General features: G+C 42.5%; 1 protein-coding gene across 1 annotated transcript; it reads left to right on the top strand.

Annotated features, from left to right (window-relative positions):
• The first annotated feature begins 266 nt into the window (after nt 1-266).
• LOC134966194 (axin-related protein-like) lies at nt 267-22199 on the top strand. The gene is given in 13 exon segments (XM_063942759.1): nt 267-856; nt 2945-3074; nt 4493-5029; nt 5032-5144; nt 6046-6168; nt 7417-7507; nt 7948-8088; nt 14189-14478; nt 15172-15366; nt 15822-16001; nt 17122-17211; nt 18076-18237; nt 18332-22199. Coding segments are annotated over 12 exon segments (2154 nt in total). The 5' UTR covers nt 267-856; nt 2945-2969; the 3' UTR covers nt 18459-22199.
• Nucleotides 22200-24169: the final 1970 nt, after the last annotated feature.

Here is a 24169-nt window from a genome sequence, read left to right on the forward strand (position 1 = left end):
TTTCTTTTCTGTCTGCTCATCCAGTTCTTGAACAGTTGATTTAGCAAGTTTAAAAAAAAAAAAAAAAAATTCTTAAATCCCTTCCCCCCCTTCTTCCCCCTCCCTTTCTCAGCCTCCCTTGCTTTTGCAGCACTTCAGGGGTTAACCGTGATTGAAGGCTCTTTGAAGATGGGATGAAAGGAATAGCTGCTGGAGACTCTGCGCTCTCATTGGCCCGGCTGCCTTCAAAGGACTCTTTTTCTTAACCAGAGGGGGGAGTCTGGCTTTAAGAAAGGAATTCAGAAATCCCAGGTCCTAGCAGAGAACAGCTCGCATGCAAAGGCTACAGATCGCCCGGAAAAATCCACACGGGTGTTTTATCGCCCTAAAAATCAAGAGTGGTTTATTATTTTATTTCGGGAAGAATGGAAGAGAGGAATCCTATTTTTTAACCACTTCTCTCACTGCTTTTTTGTTGCTGTTCCTCTACTGGGCTTCCAGGATGCAGCCTTCAGTGATCTCCACTGATGTTTCATTAAAGCCATAACACCCCTTTGTTCTTTTGGCTTTGTCCCCAGGGGGAGTGAAAAAGGGCTTTTTGGTTTTGATTAAAAAAAAAAAGTTCAGAGAGGAGGGAGAGGGAGAAAAATCCTTCCAGTCCTAACTCACTCAAGGAAGGTGTGAGCTTTTTCTCTCCCCTTCTCCTGCTTTTCCCTTCCCCTCTCCAGGCTGGATCATGTTTTTTTCTGCCACTTGGATTATTTCAGCGCTTGCAGCCATGACCCATCTTCCCTTGGCTCCCTGGATTACTTCTCCTCTGCTCTAAGGAGTTTACAGATCGTGGATCGAGAACCCGAACCCCCCCAAAAACATCAAGGTAAGTGCGAGATTTGCATCCCCCCCTTCCCTTCCCTCTGCGTCCCCACTGCAAACTTTTTTGCTGCTGTGTGATCCGTACTCCTGCCCGGGGAGCACGGTGCAGGCAATGGCCCTGTTCTCGCTGTCCTGCAAATCCTACCCAAATAGCCCATCGACCAAAAACAATTAAATGCCCCCCTCCCTCCCTGTTGGCTAGCATTGGTCCCAGTCTCCGTGATCGGTTTGGAGACTGCCAAAGAGCTGGATACAATTTGTTTCGCTTTGTAGCCGAGAACATATGGTTTATATTTAGGAGCTATATGTTTGTTTTGTTTTTTTATGTGTTTTTAATCATTGTCTTTATCACGTTATTGTTGCTATCTTGTATCTTCCTCTGTGTGTTTTCACAGTGTGTGTGTGTGTGTGTGTGTGTGTTTTTTGTAAACAGTTTTAATATCTGACAAACATTTTTCAAGGGCTTTTGTTAACCTGTCTTTTTTTTCTTTTTTTTTTTTTTTCTTCTTTTTTTGCGTTTGATCTGTGGGCGTTTTCTATTTTTTTTTTTGTTTCCTGGAAGTTTGAATACACTTCATTAGCTGACTTTTTATTAATTTTCTCCATGTGGTTTGTAATGGATACAGCATTGGGGTAAAGACCTGATTTGCACACATGTCCTTTTTAAGCTAATGAGCTGCTTTTTGTGGTGCTCTTGTGTTGTGGCCTAGAGGTTCTGATTAAATCCAAAGTGTTCTTTTTCATGGGCATGTGCTAGTCCCAAATACCTGTTAGGGTGACCCTAAAGAAAACAAAAACAACCCGCTGGGTAAGTTTTATAACATTGTGGACAGACTTGAAATCCTGGTATGTACACTGTTGGTTATTAATGTCCCTTGTATGCAATGTTGAGGTAATTACACCCCATCAAAATATTTTCTAAAGTGGGGTTTTTTTTTGTTTGTTTTTTACCTACCCCCGTGTGAGAAATTATGCATTGCGTTATGAAGAGGCTTTTATGTCTACTACAATCTAATGTTTGCAGTGTGTCCCAGCAGGAGGCCATGAATGTTAACCCCAAAGCGTCACTCTTTGAAATTAAGTTAACTGGTCACAAATACACTCTTTACCTGGGGGTCAGATGTAGGTAAATGAACTAATTGTCTCAATGTGCCCAAAGAGATGTGACCATTGCTCAAAAACCATGGCGTGATCTGCAACTCAGCTGCCTTATGGTTAGGGGGCAATATGGGCCTCATCTGTATAGTATTTCATGAGGATTGGTGAAATACCTTTTTAGCTTCCTTTATCCACAAATGTCTGAACTTGTACCTATAAAACTGTTCAAACATCTGGATATATTGGACACATTAGCTGGTATGCAGGGGAAAAGAGCTAGTCTTTGGCCCACCTGTTGTGAATAATTTCTATTGAAAAACTACAGGGCGACAGGGTATGGTGTAAGTCATGTTGGAAAGAAGGAAAAATGGTTCCCAGATGGTCATTTGCTTGTAATAGAAACTTGCAGTTCCGGTGGAGTTATGGGCTATAGTTTTAAAGTGGATTCTTCTCTTAATGCGAGCCTAATGATTCCTGAGAACTTTAGAACACTGACATGAAATAATACTTTTAAATTTTTATTTGTATATTTATTTATTTATTTTCCTTAAATTGAAGAAATTGCCCATAAGTTAATACTAGATAACAGAGTACTTGTTCTCGGCTTCTCATTACTTTAAGACTGTACATCATTAAAATATATAAAATCTTAAAGTGAATGTGACCCCAGTGTATACTGTAGGCAGCCAATTTGCAGACTGAAAAATAGACTTTTATCAATATACTACAAACATCACAGGTATGAGGGACAAAGGGGTTCGGACTACAACCTGGCTGCCTTCACTGTGTATAGGTGACAGGTGCACTTTAAAATCTACTTTTCACTACCAAAGCTTCATTCGGTGGTGGTGGTGTTGTTTTAGACCACTTAATGAGATTTTGTTTTGTTGTAATAGATTTGAACGCAACATACCCTACTCTGATTTGATAAACGTCCTATCATATAATGAATCTCACTTTCTAATCTGCCTTTTTTTTTTCTTCCCCCCCCCAGCTAGAAGTCAGAATTTGTGGTAGCCATGAGTTCTGCTGGGGTGCTGACCTGTATGCCCGACTCAAGACAAATATTCAGGGAAACGTCATTGCGCCCACCTGTGCCGGGACAGGAGACTAAAAATTACAAGGTATTCCTATCATAATGGATAAGACAAACTTTACTTTTAATTGTAGAAGATGTCTTTCTGTCTTTCCTTTTTTTTTGGTCTGTCTTTATTGTGAGTTTTGGACCACTTTTCTTAATTTGTCCTTTGACTTGACTATTCACTATCCTTTACAAACTAGCTTCTAGTAACTGTTTTGGGAACAGATGCATTAAACTGTTGAAGCTATGGGCAATTTATCTATTTGTTCAGTTCTCCACTTCAGCCTCAGTCCTCAAGGCACTTATACCTCTCTTAGACCGCAAATGGCAGATCACACCCGGGAGCCTTACATGAGTGATTCCCGCGTGCGACTTGCCTCAGCACCTTTCACACTGGTGTCCCCAGCCTGGAATATTGCCGGTTTGGTGACGTTAGCAGTGATGCATGCGGAGGCAGCGCTTAGAGATCAGCTGTTAACGGGAAACGGGTCGCATTGACCCGGCAACCTGTTGACATCGCACATTGACCCAGGTTGAAGCCGTATTCAACCCTGGTCGCTACCAGGGTTGAAATGCCAGGTCAATATTTCCCCTTGCACCTTTCAGACCGTACAGCAACCCTGGTTACTTCGCGCTCATGTGCAATAACCCAGGTTACGAGCTGGCAGTCTGAAAGGGGTATAACAGTCCATGTTTTAAGGATAGCCATGCTTGAGCACAGGTGACTTAATTAGTACCTCCTGTTATTTTGATTTAACCATGTGTGCCCAAGCGTGGATATGCTTAAAACTTGGACTGTTGGTGTGCCTTAAGGACCTTAAGGGTGGGACTAGGGAAGCCAATTCCTGGCCATTTTTTTTTTTTTCAATCCCGGGTATCGGGATTGAAAAATAGGCAATCCCGAGATACTCGGGATTGGCTTTAAACTATGTGACTGCCCCGCACACAACTCACAGTATACCGGGGGCGGCGGGTGGGGAACATCCTCTCCTGGCGGCGTGTGATGGCGCAGCGTGACCTCTCGCGCTGCGCTGGGGAGTCGGAAGAAGGAAGCCGGGCAGAGTCCTGTGGACGCTCAACGCTGATCCCTCAGTCCCCGGGATTGGAGCTTCCAATCCCGGGATTGAATCCCGCCGTTTTTGGCCCTAAATCCCAGGATCCTGCCGATTGGTCACCATAGGTGGAATACACTGCTTTGGAAGGTTTGATACATTTCCCCTTAGTCTCTAAAACTCTTAACATAAGAATTGCGCTTTGAAGTACTAATAGTCCTATAATTATCAAAGTAACACAAGTACACTTACTGTACGATTTTTATTTAGTTTTGTTTAATCTTGAATGTATTCACATGATGGATGTACAAATAAACTATTGACAATCTACAGTTTACAATTGGGATGATCCAGATCTTGCTGTTGGAAATACAACTAATATAATGCATTGTTCTTTCTATGACTTAAGGCTGAGAAATTCACTATGGACCACCAGCACTTGGAACAGCCAATGAAATGCAAGGAAGACTCTCTTCGGCAAGCGGAAGGTTGTGCAGCACATGATTCCCGCTTCTCTCGTTGGGGCAGATCCCTCAATATGTTGTTGGATGACCAAGATGGTGCAACACTTTTTCGTATGTATCTGGAAGGGCAGGGACTAGTGGATCTGTTAAGTTTCTGGTTTGCATGTAATGGCTTTAGAGCCATGGACCCAGAGGAACCGAAGACTTCAAAGACCGCTAAAGCCATATATCGTTGGTATGTACAAAATAGCCAAGCTGTTTCAGGACGTTTAAAGCCAGCCACTCGGTCTCAAGTCAAGGACTGTGTCAAGAACCAACAGCTGACTAGAACTTTGTTTGACCAGGCTCAGCAGGAGATTCAGAGGGCCATGGAACAGGAGGCCTTTCCGTCTTTTTTGCAGTCTGACATTTGCAAGGAATATGCTCATGCTGTTGAGGACAGTCCTACCCCAGACAGCCCAGGACCTGGACTTCCAACCTTGGCTGAGGAAGGGCTGAGGAAGAGGAAATTGGTGGGTTACACCACATTCCGGGTGGTTTGGGTGCCATGGGAAAAGTCAACCGTGCCTTCACACGTATCCCACCAAGAAACCAAAGGTAAGAACCAAGAGACCAGTTGGAAATGCTGAAGTGCATTTGACCTGTTTTTCAGCCCTGCATCACAATAGTCTTTTATTGCTATTGATATTGTTTATAATATTTTTTTAGGGAAGGATGGGTTAATTTTTATTACTTCGACCTATTTTGTTTGTTCTCAGGCACTTTTTCTGTATTTTCTTTGTTTCTGTTCCTCCCCTCCTTGTGTTAAAGGTTAACTTAGCTGTTATTCCTTTCCCTGAGCTCGCATATCTTTGATGTGAACAAAATCTTTCCCTGCTCCAGAGATCAAAGAACCACATCCATAAAGCGGGCTGTTTTTTTTTTTTTTTTTTTTTTTTTTTTTTTCTTCCCTGTACACTTCCCCCTCCCTCCCAAGATGCCTTGCTGTTTCAAAGCCTTCTTATCTTATAAAGTTTTTTTTTTTTTCCTCTTCTTTAGAACAGTTATTCTATATTTATGGCTTGTGCTGGATTAGATAGTAAATCTGTTTGGCAGATTTATATTTCAACTGCATCTTTTTGGTTGTCTTAAACATTTTGCTATACAGAAAAATAAAACCGGATTCCAGCCTTGCTTTCTGAAAATGACAAAAGTCCTAAATGAATAGTTTAACATCAAAAAACCTGATGTGATACACTGAGTTACTATCTGCAGTAGTGATCAATAATGTATTGGTCCACAAAGGAACAGAGTTAGCACAGGAAGTGGTGTTTTTTTTTATTTATTTATTTTTTATTTAATTTTCAAAGTTTATTCCTCAATTAACATGGGTCTGTCTTTGTCATTTTACTGTACATCCATCCATCAGTAACGAGTTAATAAGTTATGAGCTGTAATTGATATTTCAGCGAATTTCCTATCCTCTTATCTGAACTGTGCATTATTTTTATTTTTTTAGGTCCAATCTACGCAGAACTGAACCACTTTACCAGTACTTTGCTCCAGCAGCTAGTATCAATGACAGCGAGATTTCAAGTGATGCCCTCACTGAAGACAGTATGTCCATTACAGATGGTAGTGTGTAAGTATACTCTTACACAGCGTTCCACAGACAAATGGCTTTTCTCTGACAGGACCATAAGTTCTTCAAACATAGCTTGTCGACCGTTGATTATAAATGACAATGTAATATGTAAATTGCAGCATAAGAAGTGATGATCTAGGAAAGGAAATGCTGAACCTTCCAGAAATAATAACTTGACGTGCTTGGACAAGTTTAGGTGTCTTTGGAAGTGGTCTTGCTGGCCTCCGTTCTTTCAACAAGTAGACTGATAGAGGGTACAGGTCAAGAAACATGAGGCCTCTTGCTTTTTATCTCTCTATTGTTGGAGACAATGAATGGAATTTGCTGCTCACTTTGATGAAGTTGCCAAGAGGTGATGTCTGTGCACATGGTTCTTTGGCATATCCATAGCAGAAAGAACCTATGATATTTTTTGCTTCTTGCTTTTGTTCTGAACACTTGGGATAGTGACACTGTCATAATGTAGATCTTGGTTATTGGATAATACCTCAATTGTAAGATTTAAGTTTCAGCCTACGTTTTATAGGTTGACTGCTAATAATAAAGGCATCTGGCATATGTTGGGTCACCTTGGACGGTTCCCTCACTCCATCCCACCTTCTCTGTCCCCACTTAATACTTTCCTCATTCCTGGTGCCTGCAGATTAGAACTCTGTCCTCTAGGGTCTGTCCTATTGCTACAGTGGGAGGTGTTGGCTCCTGAGGTGCATGTTCTGGCTCCCACTGTGCATGTCTGAGACCATAGCTGATTTTTATATGGCACCACCAATGTCTGTAGCACCTTACATGTAGAATTACTATAGAGTAAAACAGTTCTGTATCAAACAGACGGTACAGGGGCAAATATGAAATGGGGAGATGATTATTCAACAAAATGATAACGATCACTTGGTGACACCTGTGCCTGGGAAGAGTCTACAGAAGGGATCATAGTCACTGGCTGGGAGTGGGCATGAACTGGAGACAAAGATAGTGCAGGGTGAGAACCAAGAGGGTCAAGGGCCCTGCTCGTGAGAGCTTACAGTCTAATGTGTTGGGATAGGAGATTGGAGACAAAACTGGGAGATGAGGAGGGAACACCTACAGCGTATGTGGTTTACAGTGTTAGTGTATGTAATATTTAATTTCTTCAGAAACAAGTTGCTACATTTTATATTGCATATGGCTAGAACTGTGGGTTTTTGTATAAGGGTTTTTTTTTTTTTTAAATGTAATAATTAATTTATTTTTAAATACTTTTAACAGTGATGGAATTCCCCCATACCGTTCCAAAAAGCAACGAGAAATCCATAGAAGTGTCAGCACTAATGGTCAAGTGCCTCTGCCTTTTGTTCCAGTAAGTCTTCCATCAAGAAAAGATGACTTGTGGATGGGAAACCTAACCACATACCATTATTTAGAAAAGTATTTTGCTACTACAACAGTAAGCCATAGTTCAGGCATTCCCAACATCTGTCCTCAAGGCACACTAGCAGTTCAGGTTTTAGTGATATCCAGGTTGGAGCACAGGTGACTTAATTAGTACCGGAGTTATTTTGATTCAACCATTGTGCTGAAGCCTGGATATCCCTTTAAACCTGCACTTTTAGTGCGCCTTGAGGACTGAGGTTGGGAATGCCTGCCATACATTGAAGGTATACATATAACGAAATCCATATAAGAAATGTGGTTCAGGCCCCCTCTATGGATTTAGAAGTCTGTTTTTTTTTTTTAAATCTTAATTCAAGAACATTGACACAAACTCTTCCCCTAACATTCTCCTATTGTACTTTGCAGAGAACTATGCGCCCCCCAGCTGATATGATGCCATCCAATCCTGTGGAGTTTGCAGCTAAATTGACAATGGCATTGGAAAAAGTTAAGAAACAGAGAGATGCCGAAGAACAACTGGAGGAGAGGTTACAAAGGTTGAAGGAGGTAAGAAAATATGTAGCTCACTAAACCTACACTGCCTGTCTTCTTGTAAATAGGATGCAGCGGCAGAACACATACGCATGCAGGAGGTGTCTATCAACACAAGACGGTTGCTGTTGCATTAGCATTTCTCTAACGTCCTAGTGGATGCTGGGAACTCCGTAAGGACCATGGGGAATAGCGGGCTCCGAAGGAGGCTGGGCACTCTAGAAAGATCTTAGACTACCTGGTGTGCACTGGCTCCTCCCACTATGACCCTCCTCCAAGCCTCAGTTAGATTTCGTGCCCGGCCGAGGTTGGATGCACACTAGGGGCTCTCCTGAGCTCTTAGAAAGTTATAGTCTTAGAATTTGTTATTTTCAGTGAGACCTGCTGGCAACAGGCTCACTGCAGCGAGGGACTAAGGGGAGAAGAAGCGAACTCGCCTGCTTGCAGCCGGATTGGGCTTCTTAGGCTACTGGACACCATTAGCTCCAGAGGGATCGACCGCAGGCCCAGCCTTGATGTTCGGTCCCGGAGCCGCGCCGCCGTCCCCCTTACAGAGCCAGAAGCAAGAAGATGGTCCGGAAAATCGGCGGCATGAAGACTCTGTCTTCACCAAGGTAGCGCACAGCACTGCAGCTGTGCGCCATTGCTCCTCTCACACACTTCACACTCCGGTCACTGAGGGTGCAGGGCGCTGGGGGGGGCGCCCTGAGGCAGCAATAAAAACACCTTGGCTGGCTAAAATACCTCAATATATGGCCCCAGGGGCCAGAATTCCATAAAAAACGGGAGAATAGGCCGCGAAAAAGGGGCGGAGCCTATCTCCTCAGCACACTGGCGCCATTTTTCCCTCACAGCTCGGCTGGAGGGAAGCTCCCTGGCTCTTCCCTGCAATTCTACAGTACAGTAAGAGGGAAAAGAGAGGGGGGGCATTAAAATTGGCACTGTATACAGTATATTATATAAAAGCTATTAGGGACATAACTCAGTTAGTCCCTGTATATATATATAGCGCTCTGATGTGTGCTGGCATACTCTTACTCTGTCCCCCCAAAGGGCTTTTGTGGGTCCTGTCCTCGTTTAGAGCATTCCCTGTGTGTCTGCGGTGTGTCGGTACGGCTGTGTCGACATGTTGAATGAGGAGGCTTATATGGTGACAGAACAGAGGCCGATATATGTGATGTCGCCCCCTGTTGGGCCGACACCAGAGTGGATGGATAGGTGAAAGGTATTAACCGACAGTGTCAACTCCTTACATAAAAGGGTGGATGACGTAACAGCTGTGGGACAGCCGGCTTCGCAGCCCGCGCCTGCCCAGGCGTCTCAAAGGCCATCAGGGGCTCAAAAACGCCCGCTCTCTCAGATGGCAGACACAGATGTCGACACGGAGTCTGACTCCAGTGTCGACAAGGTGGAGACATATACACAATCCACTAGGAACATCCGTGACGTGATCCCGGCAATAAAAAATGTGTTATACATTTCTGACTTTAACCCAAGCACCTCTAAAAATGGGTTTTAGGTTTGGGGAGAAAAAACAGGCAGTGTTTTGTTCCCCCATCAGATGAATAAATGAAGTGTGTGAAAGCGTGGGTTCCCCCGTTAAGAAACTGGTAATTTATGAAAAGTTACTGATGGCGTACCCTTTCCCGCCAGGTGGATAAGTTACGCTGGGAGATATCCCCTAGGGTGGATAAGGCGCTCACACGTTTGTCAAAAAAGGTGGCACTGCCGTCTTAGGATACGGCCACTTTAATAGGTACCTGTTGATAAAAAACAGGAGGCTATCCTGAAGTCTGTATTTACACACTCAGGTACTAGACTGAGACCTGCAGATAGTGCTGCTGCAGCGTGGTCGGTGACCCTGTCAAACAGGGATACTAGTTGGCAAACATAAAAACATATTAAAGACGTCGTCTTATATATGGGGGATGCACAGAGGGATATTTTGCCGGCTGGCATCCAAAATAAATGTAATGTCCATTCTGTCAGGAGGGTATTAGAGACCTGTCACTGGACAGGTGATGCTGACTTAAAAAGCGCATAGAGAGCCTTATAAGGGTGAGGAATTATTTGGGGATGGTCTCTGGGACCTCGTATCCACAGCAACTGCTGGGAAGAAATAATTTTACCTACCTACCAATTAGTGGGCTCGCTCACAGGTGGATCCCTGTTTCTTTCAAGTAGTATTTCAGGGGTACAAGCTGGAATTCGAGATGTCTCCCCCCAGCCGTTTCCTAAAATATGCCTTGCTGACAACTCCCTCAGGCAGGGAGGCTGTGCTAGAGGCAATTAATAAGCGGTATTCCCAGCAGGTAATACTCAAGGTGCCCCTACTTCAACAAGGACGGGGTTACTATTCCACACGGGTTGAGGTACCGAAACCGCATGGTTCGGTGTGACCCATTTTATATTTTTAAAATCCTTGAACACAAAAATTCAAGTTCAAGATGGAATCGCTCAGGGCGGTTATTCCAAGCCTGGACGAGGGGGATTACATGGTATCCTGGGACATCAAGGATGCTTACCTGCATGTCCCCATTTACCATCCTCGCCAGGAGTACCTCAGATTTGTGGTACAGGATTACCATTACCAAGTCCAGACACTGCCGTTTGGACTGTACATGGCACCGAGGGTGTTTTATCAAGGTAATGGCCGAAATGTTGATACTCCTTCAAAAAAAGGGAGTTGTAATTATCCCGTACTTGGACAATCTCGTTATAAGGGCGAGGTCCAAGGAGCAGTTGGTAGTCGGGGTAGCACTATTTTGGAAAGTGCTACAACAGCATGGTTGGATTCTAAACAGTCCAAAGTCACAGCTGGTTCCTATGACACGTCTACTGTTCCTGGGGATGGTTCTGGACATAAACCAGAAATAGTGTTTCTCCCGGAGGAGAAAGCCAAGGAGTTGTCATCTCTAGTCAGAGACCTCCTGAAGCCAAAATAGGTAGCGGTGCATCATTGCACGCGAGTCCTGGGAAAAATGGTAGCTTCCTACGAAGCAATCCCATTAGGCAGGTTCCATACAAGAACTTTTCAGAGGGACCTGTTGGACAAGTGGTCCGGATCGCATCTTCCGATGCATAGGCTGATAACCCTGTCTCCAAGGACCAGGGTATCTCTACTGTGGTGGCTGCAGAGTGCCCATCTTCAAGAGGGCCGCAGGTTCGGCATACAGGACTAGGTCCTAGTGACCATGGATTCCAGCCTTTGAGGCTGGGAGGCAGTCACACAGGGAAGAAATTTCCAGGGACTTTGGTCAAGTCAGGTTATTTCCCTACACATAAATATTCTGGACCTGAGGGCCATTTACAATGCCCTGAGGCCGGCAAGGCCTCTGCTTCAAAACCAGCCGCTTACTGATCCAATCAGACAACATCACGGCAGTCGCCCATGTAAACCAACAGGGCGGCACAAGAAGCAGGATGGCGATGGCAGAAGCCACAAGGATTCTCCGATAGGCGGAAAATCATGTGTTAGCACTGTCAGCAGTGTTCATTCCCGGAGTGGACAACTGGGAAGCAGACCTTCTCAACAGACACGACCTCCACCCGGGAGAATGGGGACTTCCTCCAGAAGTCTTCCAATAGGATTGTACACCATTGGGAAAGGCCACAGGTGGACATGATGGCGTCCCGCCTCAACAAAAAGCTATAAAAGATATTGCACCGGGTCAAGGGACCCTCAGGCGATAGCTATGGACGCTCTGGTAACACCGTGGGTGTACCAGTCGGTTTATGTGTTCTCCCCTCTGCCTCTCATACCAAAGGTACTGAGAATAATAAGAAGGCGAGGAGTAAGAACGATACTCGTGGATGGCCAAGAAGAGCTTGGTACCCAGAACTTCAAGAATTTATATCAGAGGACCCATGGCCTCTGCCACTCAGACAGGACCTGCGGCAGCAGGGGCCCTGTCTGTTCCAAGACTTACCGCGGCTGCGTTTGTCGGCATGGCGGTTGAACGCCGGATCCTGAAGGAAAAGGGCATTCCGGAGGAAGTCATTCCTACGCTTACTAAAGCCAGGAAAGAGGTTACAGCAACTCATTATCACCGCATATGGCGAAAATATGTTGCATGGTGTGAGGCCGAAAGGGCCCCAACAGAGGAATTTCAACTAGGTCGATTTCTGCATTTCCTGCAAGCAGGAGTGACTATGGGCCTTAAATTGGGTTCCATTAAGGTACAGATCTCGGCTCTGTCGATTTTTCTTTCAAAAAGAACTAGCTTCAGTACCTGAAGTTCAGACATTTATAAAAGGAGTGCTGCAGAGTCAGCCACCGTTTGTGCCTCCTGTGGCACCTTGGGATCTCAACGTGGTGTTGAGTTTCTTAAAATCACATTGGTTTGAACCACTAAAAACCGTGGATCTGAAATATCTCACGTGGAAGGTGGTTATGTTATTGGCCTTGGCTTCTGCCAGGCGAGTATCAAAGTTGGCGGCTTTGTCTTGTAAAAGCCCTTATTTGATTTTCCATATGGATAGGGCAGAATTGAGGACTCGTCCCCAGTTTCTCCCAAAGGTGGTGTCAGCGTTTCACCTGAACCAGCCTATTGTGGTGCCTAGGCTACTAGGGACTTGGAGGACTCCAAGTTGCTAGACGTTGTCTGGGCACTGAAAATATATGTTTCCAGAACGGCTAGAGTCAGAAAATCTGACTCGCTGTTTATCCTATATGCACCTAACAAGCTGGGTGCTCCTGCTTCTAAGCAGACTATTGCTCGTTGGATTTGTAGTACAATTCAGCTTGCACATACTGTGGCAGGCCTGCCACAGCCAAAATCTGTCAATGCCCATTCCACAAGGAAGGTTGGCTCATCTTGGGCGGCTGCCCGAGAGGTCTCGACTTTACAACTTTGCCGAGCAGCTACTTGGTCAGGGGCAAACACGTTTGCAAAATTCTACAAATTTGATACCCTGGCTGAGGAGGACCTGGAGTTCTCTCATTCAGTGCTGCAGAGTCATCCGCACTCTCCCGCCCGTTAGGGAGCTTTGGTATAATCCCCATGGTCCTTACGGAGTTCCCAGCATCCACTAGGACGTTAGAGAAAATAAGAATTTACTCACCGGTAATTCTATTTCTCGTAGTCCGTAGTGGATGCTGGGCGCCCATCCCAAGTGCGGTTTATCTGCAATACTTGTACATAGTTATTGTTAACTAAATCGGGTTATTGTTGAGCCATCTGTTGAGAGGCTCTATTGTTTCATACTGTTAACTGTGTTTCATATCACGAGTTGTACGGTGTGATTGGTGTGGCTGGTATGAGTCTTACCCGGGATTCAAAATCCTTCCTTATTGTGTACGCTCGTCCGGGCACAGTACCTAACTGAGGCTTGGAGGAGGGTCATAGTGGGAGGAGCCAGTGCACACCAGGTAGTCGAAGATCTTTCTAGAGTGCCCAGCCTCCTTCGGAGCCCGCTATTCCCCATGGTCCTTACGGAGTTCCCAGCATCCACTACGGACTACGAGAAATAGAATTACCGGTGAGTAAATTCTTATTATTTGAACATCACTGCTGTGTCCAAGACGCAGCAGCGATGCAAACAGCATCTATCCCTGAATCACCCCCATAGACATGATATTTGTATTTGCTATATATTGCCATTCAAGCTATCAGCTGTTTTGCGCAATATAGGGTTGCAAGCACATGACTGCAGTATGCCTAAATGGGATTACTGATAAGTGTTTACTGTGTTCCCCTTATGATATATAGCTTCAGTTCTGAAACTGCTCCTGAAACCATAATTTATATTCTATTGGATGTGATTAGCAACTTTTGTGTTTTATACTTCCATTTGTTTAACATTTTCCGCCCTTTAACTAAATCTAAAGGAGAATCTGAAGCGATGATAATTAGCTACCTAAAAGAAAATGTGAGTCTATGATGCTAGTATTCACCTGGCACTATGACAGAGTGACAGGTAGAGGCATGCAGAAGTGTAGAACGCTACTGGAATAGCTTTTGGCAAGGTTCTACGCTAAAAAGACTGCTTTGTATTTCTGTAAAGCCAGAATAAAAGCTGTGGCCGTATGGCATAGATTCATTCCGAAATATAAATCCCAGACTAAATTGAGAATGAAAAATAACCATCGTAATTTGCAATTATCTTTCAACAGGAAGAAGAGAAAGTTGATTATGACATCCCGGCATCCAGCCATGACACTCCACCAGCAGCTGCTCTTGAAGATGACCCACAATCCATCCTTGATGACCATGTCTCAAGAGTCTTGAAGACACCGGCAAATCTGTCACCTAGATCACAGTCCCCTTTCATTCAAAGGAAAGCCAAAGGTCAAGCAACATTTGGCAAAGGTCAAAGTTTAGCTTCCTGTCACTTAAGGCCAAAAGCTCTTCCAGGGATGGAAACGCCTGTCGCACAGAACATTGAACAGCGGGGATCTGTGAGGTACCTGCCAGAATTCCTTTTTTGTATTTTATGGCTTTCTTTGAAATATATAATAATGTGTTCTTATTTATAATATATTCTCTTTTTATATAATATATATATATATATATATATATATATATATATATACACACACACACACACACACACACACACACACACACACACACACACACACACACACACACACACACACACACACACACACACACACACACCACCCCCCCCCCCCCCCCTACACCTTTGTTTGGAAGATATATATTGTAAAGCCCCTTCACTGGGGTGATATTCAATTGTTGCTGTTGGTCACGCTTATTAGTGTCCGGTTTAGCAGCTTAAAGCAGCTAAACCCGACTAAACGAATGTGCATGATTGTGGGGAAAAAGGTGTAAACGGGTAACTTTTTTTTTTTTTTTTTTTGTACATTTCTGCTCACTGACACGGTGTGCTGCAAGCTGAAGTGTCTCCCTGCAGCTCAGCATGCCTGAACGGAGCAACAATTGAATCCCCCCTATTTATTAAGCTTGGAGTGAAATAAAGTACCAGTCAGTCGACTCCTACCTGCCATGTTGCATGCTGTGTTTTAAAAATGACCGTTGGGAACTGGTTGGTTCATACTTGATCTCTCACAAAGGCTTCGTACATAGAACCCATTGTGTCCCATACAAGTACTTATGTGGCAACTCTTTACAGTTCCCAGGGTACAAGGAGTTACAGAAAGACAGAAGGTTGTGCGCAGTCTCACAAACTAGAAGAAGGAAACCCACCTGCAGGACTGACTACTCCACTTTCACCTGAGCAAGAAGTAGAACGTAGCCACAGTGTCTTGCAGTGGGTTCTGGAGAGTGCAAAGATGATGAAAAAACATCACCGGGATGTTAACACAAGGTAAGCTAAACAATGTAAACTGCTCCCCTATATAGGTTTGTGTTACAACTTGACTTCTAGTAAGCTGTCCTTCAAATAACCTGGAGAAGGCATAAGGAAGTGATAAACCAGTGATATGTGCAAGGTGATAAACGCACCAGCCAATCAACTCAAATATGTAAATTAACAGTTAGGAGCTGATTGGCTGGTGCATTCATCACTGGTGTATCACTTCCTTATGCCTTCTCCAGGTAAATACATCTGCCCCACTATCTGTAGTGTTTGTCCTTATGGGACATGTCTCAAACCTTCTAAAGAATGGCGAAGTTGCCCATAGCAACCAATTAGCTTATAGCCAGCATTTTATCAATTCTGTAAAATGAAAGGTAGATGACTGGTCGCCATGTAAATAAATGCAATGTAATGTTTAAAGAAGCACTTTGAAGTAATCTTTAACATTTATTTTTTCTTCAAAGTTTAAGCCATTGCCCCGAAGTAAAGAAGACGACACACAGGGCAGCATCCCAGCCAGCTCATCTCTTCCTACAGGATACTTCCATGCCACCACTTAATGCTCCAAACACTCTGGACCAACTGGAAGAAGCTCGTCGGCGTCTTGTTGAAGACAAGAGAGTTCCTAAACTGCACAAGCCCAGGTAAAGATGCATTCTGTCTAGTTGAACCCTAGTTGGGAGTCTAATGTTTTTGGTATAGTATTTCCAGAACTACTTTCATAGTGGGTGCTCGAAATATGGAAGATTATCTAGTATAAGAAATCTAGAAGTATTGGTAGTTATTAAACCATTTATGTAGTATTAATAATATCGCATAAGAAGGGAAAATTTATTTGATTAGTTATCTTAGATTCTGAGATTGTTACCAATATTTTATATACAGCTGATGGTGGGGTGTGTATGTATATAAAAAAAATATATCATTTGCCAAGATTGGTCACTTTTTGCATCATATATATTCAGTTCTAATACATTACCTACAGTTTTATGAAGGATCCTAACACACATGCCCTTCCGGTTTTTAGTCTGTACTGAAATGTAGAAGCACCAGGGAGGAGGGGAAAAAATTTAATGAAGCTACAGCTGTCCTCGTATATCTTGCCTCAATAATCCACGTAGCATGAGCTGACTGGTCCCATACAACTCCATTAGCTTTGGGCGTTTTTTTTCTTTCTTTTTTTTTTCTGAAAATGCATCTTATTCACATTGCTCTGCAAATAAGACTCACAAGCGGCTTTTATGACATCCTCCAGCTGTTGAACTACACATACCAGCATGCCTTGCTACAGTTTTCCTATTTGGCGATGCTAAAACTGTTGCAGGGCATGCTGGGATGTATAGTTCAACAGCAGCTGGAGGGCCGAAGGTTCCCCATCCCTGTTTTATGATATGCGTCATGCGTATAATATGTGTGCAATTGCCAGTGTATCTGCATTCGAAACGCATGTGTAAACACTGTAGTGTAGCATTTTGTTATGCAGATACAGCTGCGGTTTTACGTAGGAGATGTATTTTAATGGAAAAGTCGCACAAAAAGATGCTCTACCATGTTGTTAGCAGAGCTGTTTTAACATGCAGGTGAGCTGTAAGATGTAAGTGTTGGTAAAAGTTTAACAATGTAAATATAATGTAGTAGTACAGCTTTAATAGTCTATTTTCATGATAAAATAAGCACCTAGGCAAACATGAAAATCAAATAATGCATAAAAATCTCACAGCTGTTTTAGTTCACAATGCTTAAAAGCGTTTGTTTGTATTTAAGGTGTGTGCAGTCTGCGACACTTAAAGAAAAAAGTAAAGCCGCGGAGAGTGTTTCGTCTTCTGCTTTCTCCACTCTTAAATTCTCTGAAGAGTAAGTTATCCTGTCTCCAAAGTATTTTTATTCCCCCCCCCCCTTCCTTGAATTGATAAACTAGTATATTAATTAACAGGTGTAGAATATTGGGGAGAGGAATAAATGCTCTCTTTATTCAATTTGTTATCTTACAGTGTATTGGGATGTACTATGTGTCTGTTTTGTATGTTATTTTTTTCATACATTTTTAGTCCAGGAATATAACCGACCTATGCTTGATGCATTTTCAAGCACACTGCAGCAGTGGCTTATCTATCGGGATGTAGTTATGTAACCACCGGTGACATAACAGACTCCTACATCCTGCCCCCCTCTAAATCCTGACAGTCTGCATGCCGACTAAGAGGGACTATTCCTATTCGTAGTTGTCCATGACACCGAGAGTGGGAACAAAACCCGTGGCGAGTGTAGTTTGCTACTGAACCCACAAGGGGCTTGTTGCGCTTGTGTTCCCACCCCTACCCACCGCCGGGATCCCACGGTTGGTCTGCTGACTGCCGGCATCCCCAGCGACAGTCACGCATACCGACCCCTATAATGGGTGCACACAGTCCCATTGGTCCAGGAGGGGCCAAACACCCTGCACCCAGGACAAATCTGTACTTAACTGCGGCTGCCCATGCAGCGCCCCCTCCTTAAATTCGCCATGGGTTGAGATCTTTTCAGAAAGTTGCTTTCAAAAATACGTTTTCATCATTGCATCTTTCTGCCATGTTTTATATCAAAAGTGTTGTTCATACATATTGATTTTACTAAACCTCCTGGAAAGCAGATTAAGGGGGGTTGGGAGGGGTGTATGGTGCTGGATAAGACTATTTACTATATCTGCCAAACTTTATATATAATTTTATTTTTTAACAGGCTTAAGTCGGCCAAAAAGATGAATAGTGACCAAGGGCAAGGAGGTTTAGCGATTGTCTATTACTTCTGTGGAGAGCGGATTCCGTACATGATTCGAACAAAGGAGCCCACTTTGACTTTGCAGGAATTTAAAGAGCTGCTTAGTAAGAAGGGAAGTTACAAGTAAGTATCATGATTGCAGTTTGATCTACAATTTGTATAACCAATGTAGAGATGTCTTTGTCAGATGCTTATATCCTACCCTTTTTTTTTCCAGATATTATTTCAAAAAGGAGAGCCAAGAGTTTGAATGCAATGCTGTATTTCAAGAGATATCCGAGGAAGATGCTGTTCTGCCATTATATGATGAGAAGATTATCTGTAAAGTGGAAAGAGCATGCTGAACGTACACTTGATGCAAGTGGAAAGCAATTCTCACTGCTGCTGTCTTAGAATTGAGAAGCCGAGCTGTGTTTATGGACCATGCGGCAAGTGGGTTCCCACAGTGTCTAAAGCTCTGAGGGATCACTACAAAATTGGATGCAGGATGGATCTCGGAATGGCAACTGGTAAAGTTTGTGGTCTTCTGAAGATATTGATACAGTATACCTATAGGAGGAAATGAAAATGAAACGCCTACCTGCAAAGCAAGTCTAGTTGGTGTTGTGTGCAAGATGCAGTATGATAGACCTTTGGGTTGAACGTGATTTCTTATAATGGATACAAGTGCTGGCTTCTGCTATAGGAAGAAAAAAAATGTTGACATGGGAAGGGGAAAAGGTTGATCCCAATGAGACAACTTATTTCCGGAAAGTTTATGGCCACTACGTTTTATTCAGGTACATTGTATGTACACGCTTCTGGTGTATTTATATAGCACATGGCTTCGTTTTGGTGGACAAGAGCGGCATTGCCACAGAACATGGCGCAATTATTGCTACGTTGAAAATTACCACTATGGAACTCTGAATTGTGAGCATCAAGCACTCTGATCATATAGAAATGCTGAATCACTCGTTCAAAGAATTCTACTTCAAGTGTGTGAGATTTAAAAGGAGCATGGAGAGGAAGATGGTGCAATTACGTAAAGGATTAAAACAAACTTTCCAACAATATTTGGAGCAAATAATCGAAGAGCAATTGTTTTCATTATTTCTGGTTCCCAAGCTATGCAAAACAGTTGATCAAAATGCTGCTAAAATGACTGCTGGTGGCATTCTTGTCTAGTTTGTAATGCAAGAATTCACAGCCATAAGGATCAGAGGGATATTGCCATCTACCATTTTACATTGTCTATTTTTAATATATTTTTGAATATATCAATTTAAAAAAAAAATTAAAAAAATCTGGTACTAGTTCTAAAATATTGGGATATGCTGGCCCTCTGGATTTTTACTTGCAAATTGGAGGTCCTGAACAAGTTACCTTTTGTTCTGTTTTAGGAACAGATTGGATTATTTTGTCATGAGGTGTTCTATATTATATTTGCCATCTCCCACAAGACCTTTTGATCCAGCCAGAATAGGCACATTGGATTTTAATGTGTGCAGTAAGATTGAATTTATTTTGGTCACTATGATACTGTTGAGCTAATGTGTTATCTAAATTGATGGACACCCATAACTGAAGCCATATAAACTATGTGCTGAACTCTGTTTTAAGAGTTAATATTGTCCCTTGATTATATTAAAGGGGTTGTTTGCCTTCTGTACATATTTAAAAAGGAAAAAAACGAAAAAACACAAAATGCCTTTTTATTTAAGCAATAATAAATGTCTGGACATTTTCTGGGTGTCTGGATCTCTTGCATAGTTTTGAAAGCTGTATATGAAACGAGTGATTTGGCCATAGTATATGGATCTATATTGAGTCTAGTAGGTACATCTCTGAGCTTGTTCACATTACTATTCTAACAGAAAAATTGCCACGATTTAAGAATGGTATCATTCTATACCACCCAGTCCCACTCTTCCCCCAGTGTTATGTAAACTTTAATATTTGGTACTTAAACATATTTTGGAGTCTTCAACACTTAGATCTTCTGTTATGGCCAAAATCACAGCTAATGTATTTGTAAGCTTAGTTCACTCGTGAACTGTTAATTTAGTGGTATTTCATCTGATAAATTCTCTAATGAAGCTGTTTATCTGATAAGTTCTAGCTTGTTCCTGTTTTATACCCCTGTTCCACCAGAAAACCCTGGTTCGACCTGGGTAATTAAACACTGTTTCACGCTGTGTCACAGCGACTTGAAACAGCGTTTACACCACAGGCTTGACCCGGGTTAGTGTTGTGCGTTCCTGTACCAACGCTTGGAGATGACATAATCTCCAAGCCCCGGTGAGCCTTCTTTTCATAGGTTTTTAAGCATTACCCAGGTCACCCATTTACACCACAAGTTACCTGGGTCCTACTCTGGTTCGATCCTGGTAGCTACTCGGGTCGGTTTCCCATGTAACTGGTCCCAGGGTTAATTTTCAGAGACCTCTTAACACCAAACGTTGGCCTGGGCTGCCCAGTCAATACCCCGGTTACTTGTTTGGTGGAAAAGAGGTATTTAGTGTGGGCAGATTGTTAGAATGGGCTTGCGCTCTGGCACAGTAATGCATTGACAAGCAAGTGTAGCTGTTGGTCTGATACAGAAATGGGCATCATTTTGTGTACCAGGCCCAGACTGGGCATACGGCACTTCTGGGCTATGACAGAAGGACCTTAGTGGAAAAGTACTGAGGTTTGATGAAAATGCATAATTTGCCTTCTAGGTACAGCTTTCTATCCTGGAATAATCCAACATTTGGATAGTCAAAGTCAGAGGTTCTCAAACGTGGTCCTCAAGGCACCCCAGTGGTTCAGGTTTTATGTTTATCCATGCTTCACTGCATGTAACTTAAATAGCTCCTCAGTCAATTGTATCTAACCATCTGTGCTAATCTATGGATATCCCTTAAACCTGGACATTGGGGGTGCCTTAAAGACTACGTTTGAGAACCTCTGGCCTAGTTCAATCTGTACTGTGTAAGTTCTTTAGAAATAACCCCCTAACCCCCACTTAATAGGTGTTTTATAGTTCCAATCTGATCTTTGCACACTTGTGACATCCAAAGGCATTCTAGTCACTTTGAGGGAGAAATGTTAAATTTTTCACCAAATGCCATGTGTATCGTCCAATCATACCAAGATGATCTTTGGTACATAAAGAAAGCTGTGTGTGCCCCCTTACATAATGCATCTCCAATATGTCACACTTTGGTACTAAAGCAAAGTTGATTTTGTTCCTGCAGTGCTTGCTTAGAGCTAGACCTTCTTTTTTTTCATCCCTATACAGGGAAGGACACATGTTTGAGTGGGCCACCCTTATCCATGCACTTGATTTGATACTTGTTGCCACCATCAGTGTGCACCCACCATACTCTTGTTCAAGAGAAGTCTGAAAATGGGTGTACTAGCTTGCGCCTCCAGCCAACTTTATATAGTAAACAATTCCCAAAACACACTCTGGCTCCTTCTGTTGCATGGTGAGATGCATCTAAATTACTCTACATTGCCTGTACATGCCTGCACAGTGCACAAACACACACGCTGTGCTCCACGGATGGGCGTATGTTAAACTCTGCGTCATCCATTTAATTTGGTGCTGACATAGCAAGTCCTGTTCTCGACCACTGGGGCTGGTAGTTCTACTCTCAAAAACTGATGTAGGTCAAATGCTCTTGAAATACCTACATTTAATCAATACCAGCATTACATGTATAAATACTTTTTTTTATTTTTTTCTGGGAAACAAATTGTAAATGTTTTATAAATTAAATTGACTATTTAATAATTCATATTAATAAAGTATTGTTATCATCTTGGTAATGTTGCCAGGATAGTCTAAACATTGCCACACCTGTTTTATAGGTGTTAAGTAAGAAGCGGTGGTAGTTGTTACAGAGAAAATAATTAAAACTATATATATTTTTTTTTTTTCTTCCTGTGACAATAGACAACAATGTGGTGGCCAATTATTCACCATCAGTTTTATACAATAATTCATATTTTTATATCTAAATATATACATGTATATAAATACATTGTTTTATATATTTCAGAGTGATAAAGTTGTATAAAATGTAAAACCTTTGCTATTCTACAAATGTACAAATAAGCTGAAATAAAATTTTATATTTTTTTGGAAACTTTTCTTCTGCTTGAAGTTTTATAATTTTGTGTTTTAGCTGCGTACACCGAGTCCTGTGGAAAATAATGAATGGCTTGGCTAAATGCTATTAAATGCTATTAAATGGAGCCTGTAATGTATAAGCTTTACTTCAGTGCATGGAAATACAAGGTCCCATTGTTAGAAATTAAGCCACTCCTTTTGTATACTGAGGATGAGACCTTATTACAGTAAGTTTCAAAATTAGCTTTCCTTTAGTACTTTAATATTAAACAGTCTCATCATGTACACTCTGATTCTGACAGCTATCCAATGCTAAGCAATTTAAACCATGACATGACTGGCAGGATCCACCTTTTGACGGAATAAAAATGTGACCGTCACTGCAGTTTGCTGTGTAAGTAGCTTACCTCATCAATATCCTCCATTAAAGACCTTATCATTGACACTGGGCGTAAAAGCATAATTAAACTGACTAGGAAGAGTCGTTAATGCTATACTGCTGCATGAGCGTGTTGCAAATTTGCAGCGCCTGTAGCAAATAAGGGGGGGGGGAATGTGTGTGTGTGTGTGTATGTATGTGTAATATATATATATATATATATATATATATATATATATATATATATATATATATATATATATATATATATATATATATATATATATATATTATGCATTAATCAGCACTACACCTATAACTACTTTACATTCTCTCTAATACAGATAATGAAATGGTTTAAACAATAACTTAATTCATATTGATAAAGTATTGTACTTTTTTTTTGCAAGGATAGTCTATACATTACCACATCCTGTGTGGCTATTCAATAAAGAGACTGATGCTGTAATTTACGTTTAATTATATTAAGTACATTTGAATTCTCTTCCCCTTCTATGTCCCCTTATGCATTCACACACTGCTGCATTTTTTTTTTCCATTGGTCAAAGCAGTGCTGTAGCTCATTCTGTCAGCTGTCTCGGCTGTTCCATTACTACTACTTTTCTTTAGTAACTGATGCAAAACAGGTTCCCTTGAATACAGATTGGACTTTAGAGAAAAGAAAAGTCACACGGTGCTAGGCCTGGCGAGTATGGAGGGTGTTCTAGCACTGCAATCTGTTTCTCTGCCAAAAACTGCTTCACAGAGAGTTGTGTGGGCTGATGGATTGTCCTGACTGAGGCTGAAACCATTTTCCATAACTCAGGCCTCTTATTCTTTCCCGCAAAGTTTGTAGTAATGTTGATTAACTGTTGCGCCTTTTCATATCCAGTCTGCCAAAATTACATGCTTGATCTCAAAGAAAACTATTAAAATGGCTTTTGGTTTGCTTTAACTTGCTTTCTTCATTCTTGGCGATAGATCCCCCATGGCATTACAATGGGATAACATCCCTCTCCCATAGTTTAGACAGGACGTTTTCCAGGGATTGCCCACCTGCTGGTATATTGCCTCCCTCCTCCCCTTACTCTGTGTCTTTAGTGTAGGTTGTACGTTTTGTTAATTTCGGGGATTACCTCATTTATTCCCATCATATTTGTGTTTCTCCACAGCTATGATGGGGTACCATGAGGGGGGGGGGGGGGGGTGGAAGAGGTACAGCATCTGAGAGTGCAGCCAGATATGCTCCTCAGGCTTGGCCAGATCGATGGAAGCACTGGACAATTGCCACGGTGTTGGTAGTGTGGCCACTTAGTGTGTCTGCCTAGTGGCCACACTGCTGTTGGAGAAGCCGGGACATAACATTACCTGACGGAGCGAATCTGCACCACTTCTGGGATCGCGGCAGACCCACAGTGCACAATGGGTCACATGCAGCCCAGAATGCTGTGCGGGTCAGGCGGAGCATACATGGTGAGGGCTTCATACCTATTTAAAAATGGTGCTGGTCACCACACATCAAGCAAGAGCCACCATTTATCAAGCCTTGGAGAGTGATACAGTACCAGCCAACC

This window comes from Pseudophryne corroboree, chromosome 10, assembly GCF_028390025.1.
Source record: "Pseudophryne corroboree isolate aPseCor3 chromosome 10, aPseCor3.hap2, whole genome shotgun sequence".
NCBI classification, from domain to species: Eukaryota; Metazoa; Chordata; class Amphibia; order Anura; family Myobatrachidae; genus Pseudophryne; species Pseudophryne corroboree.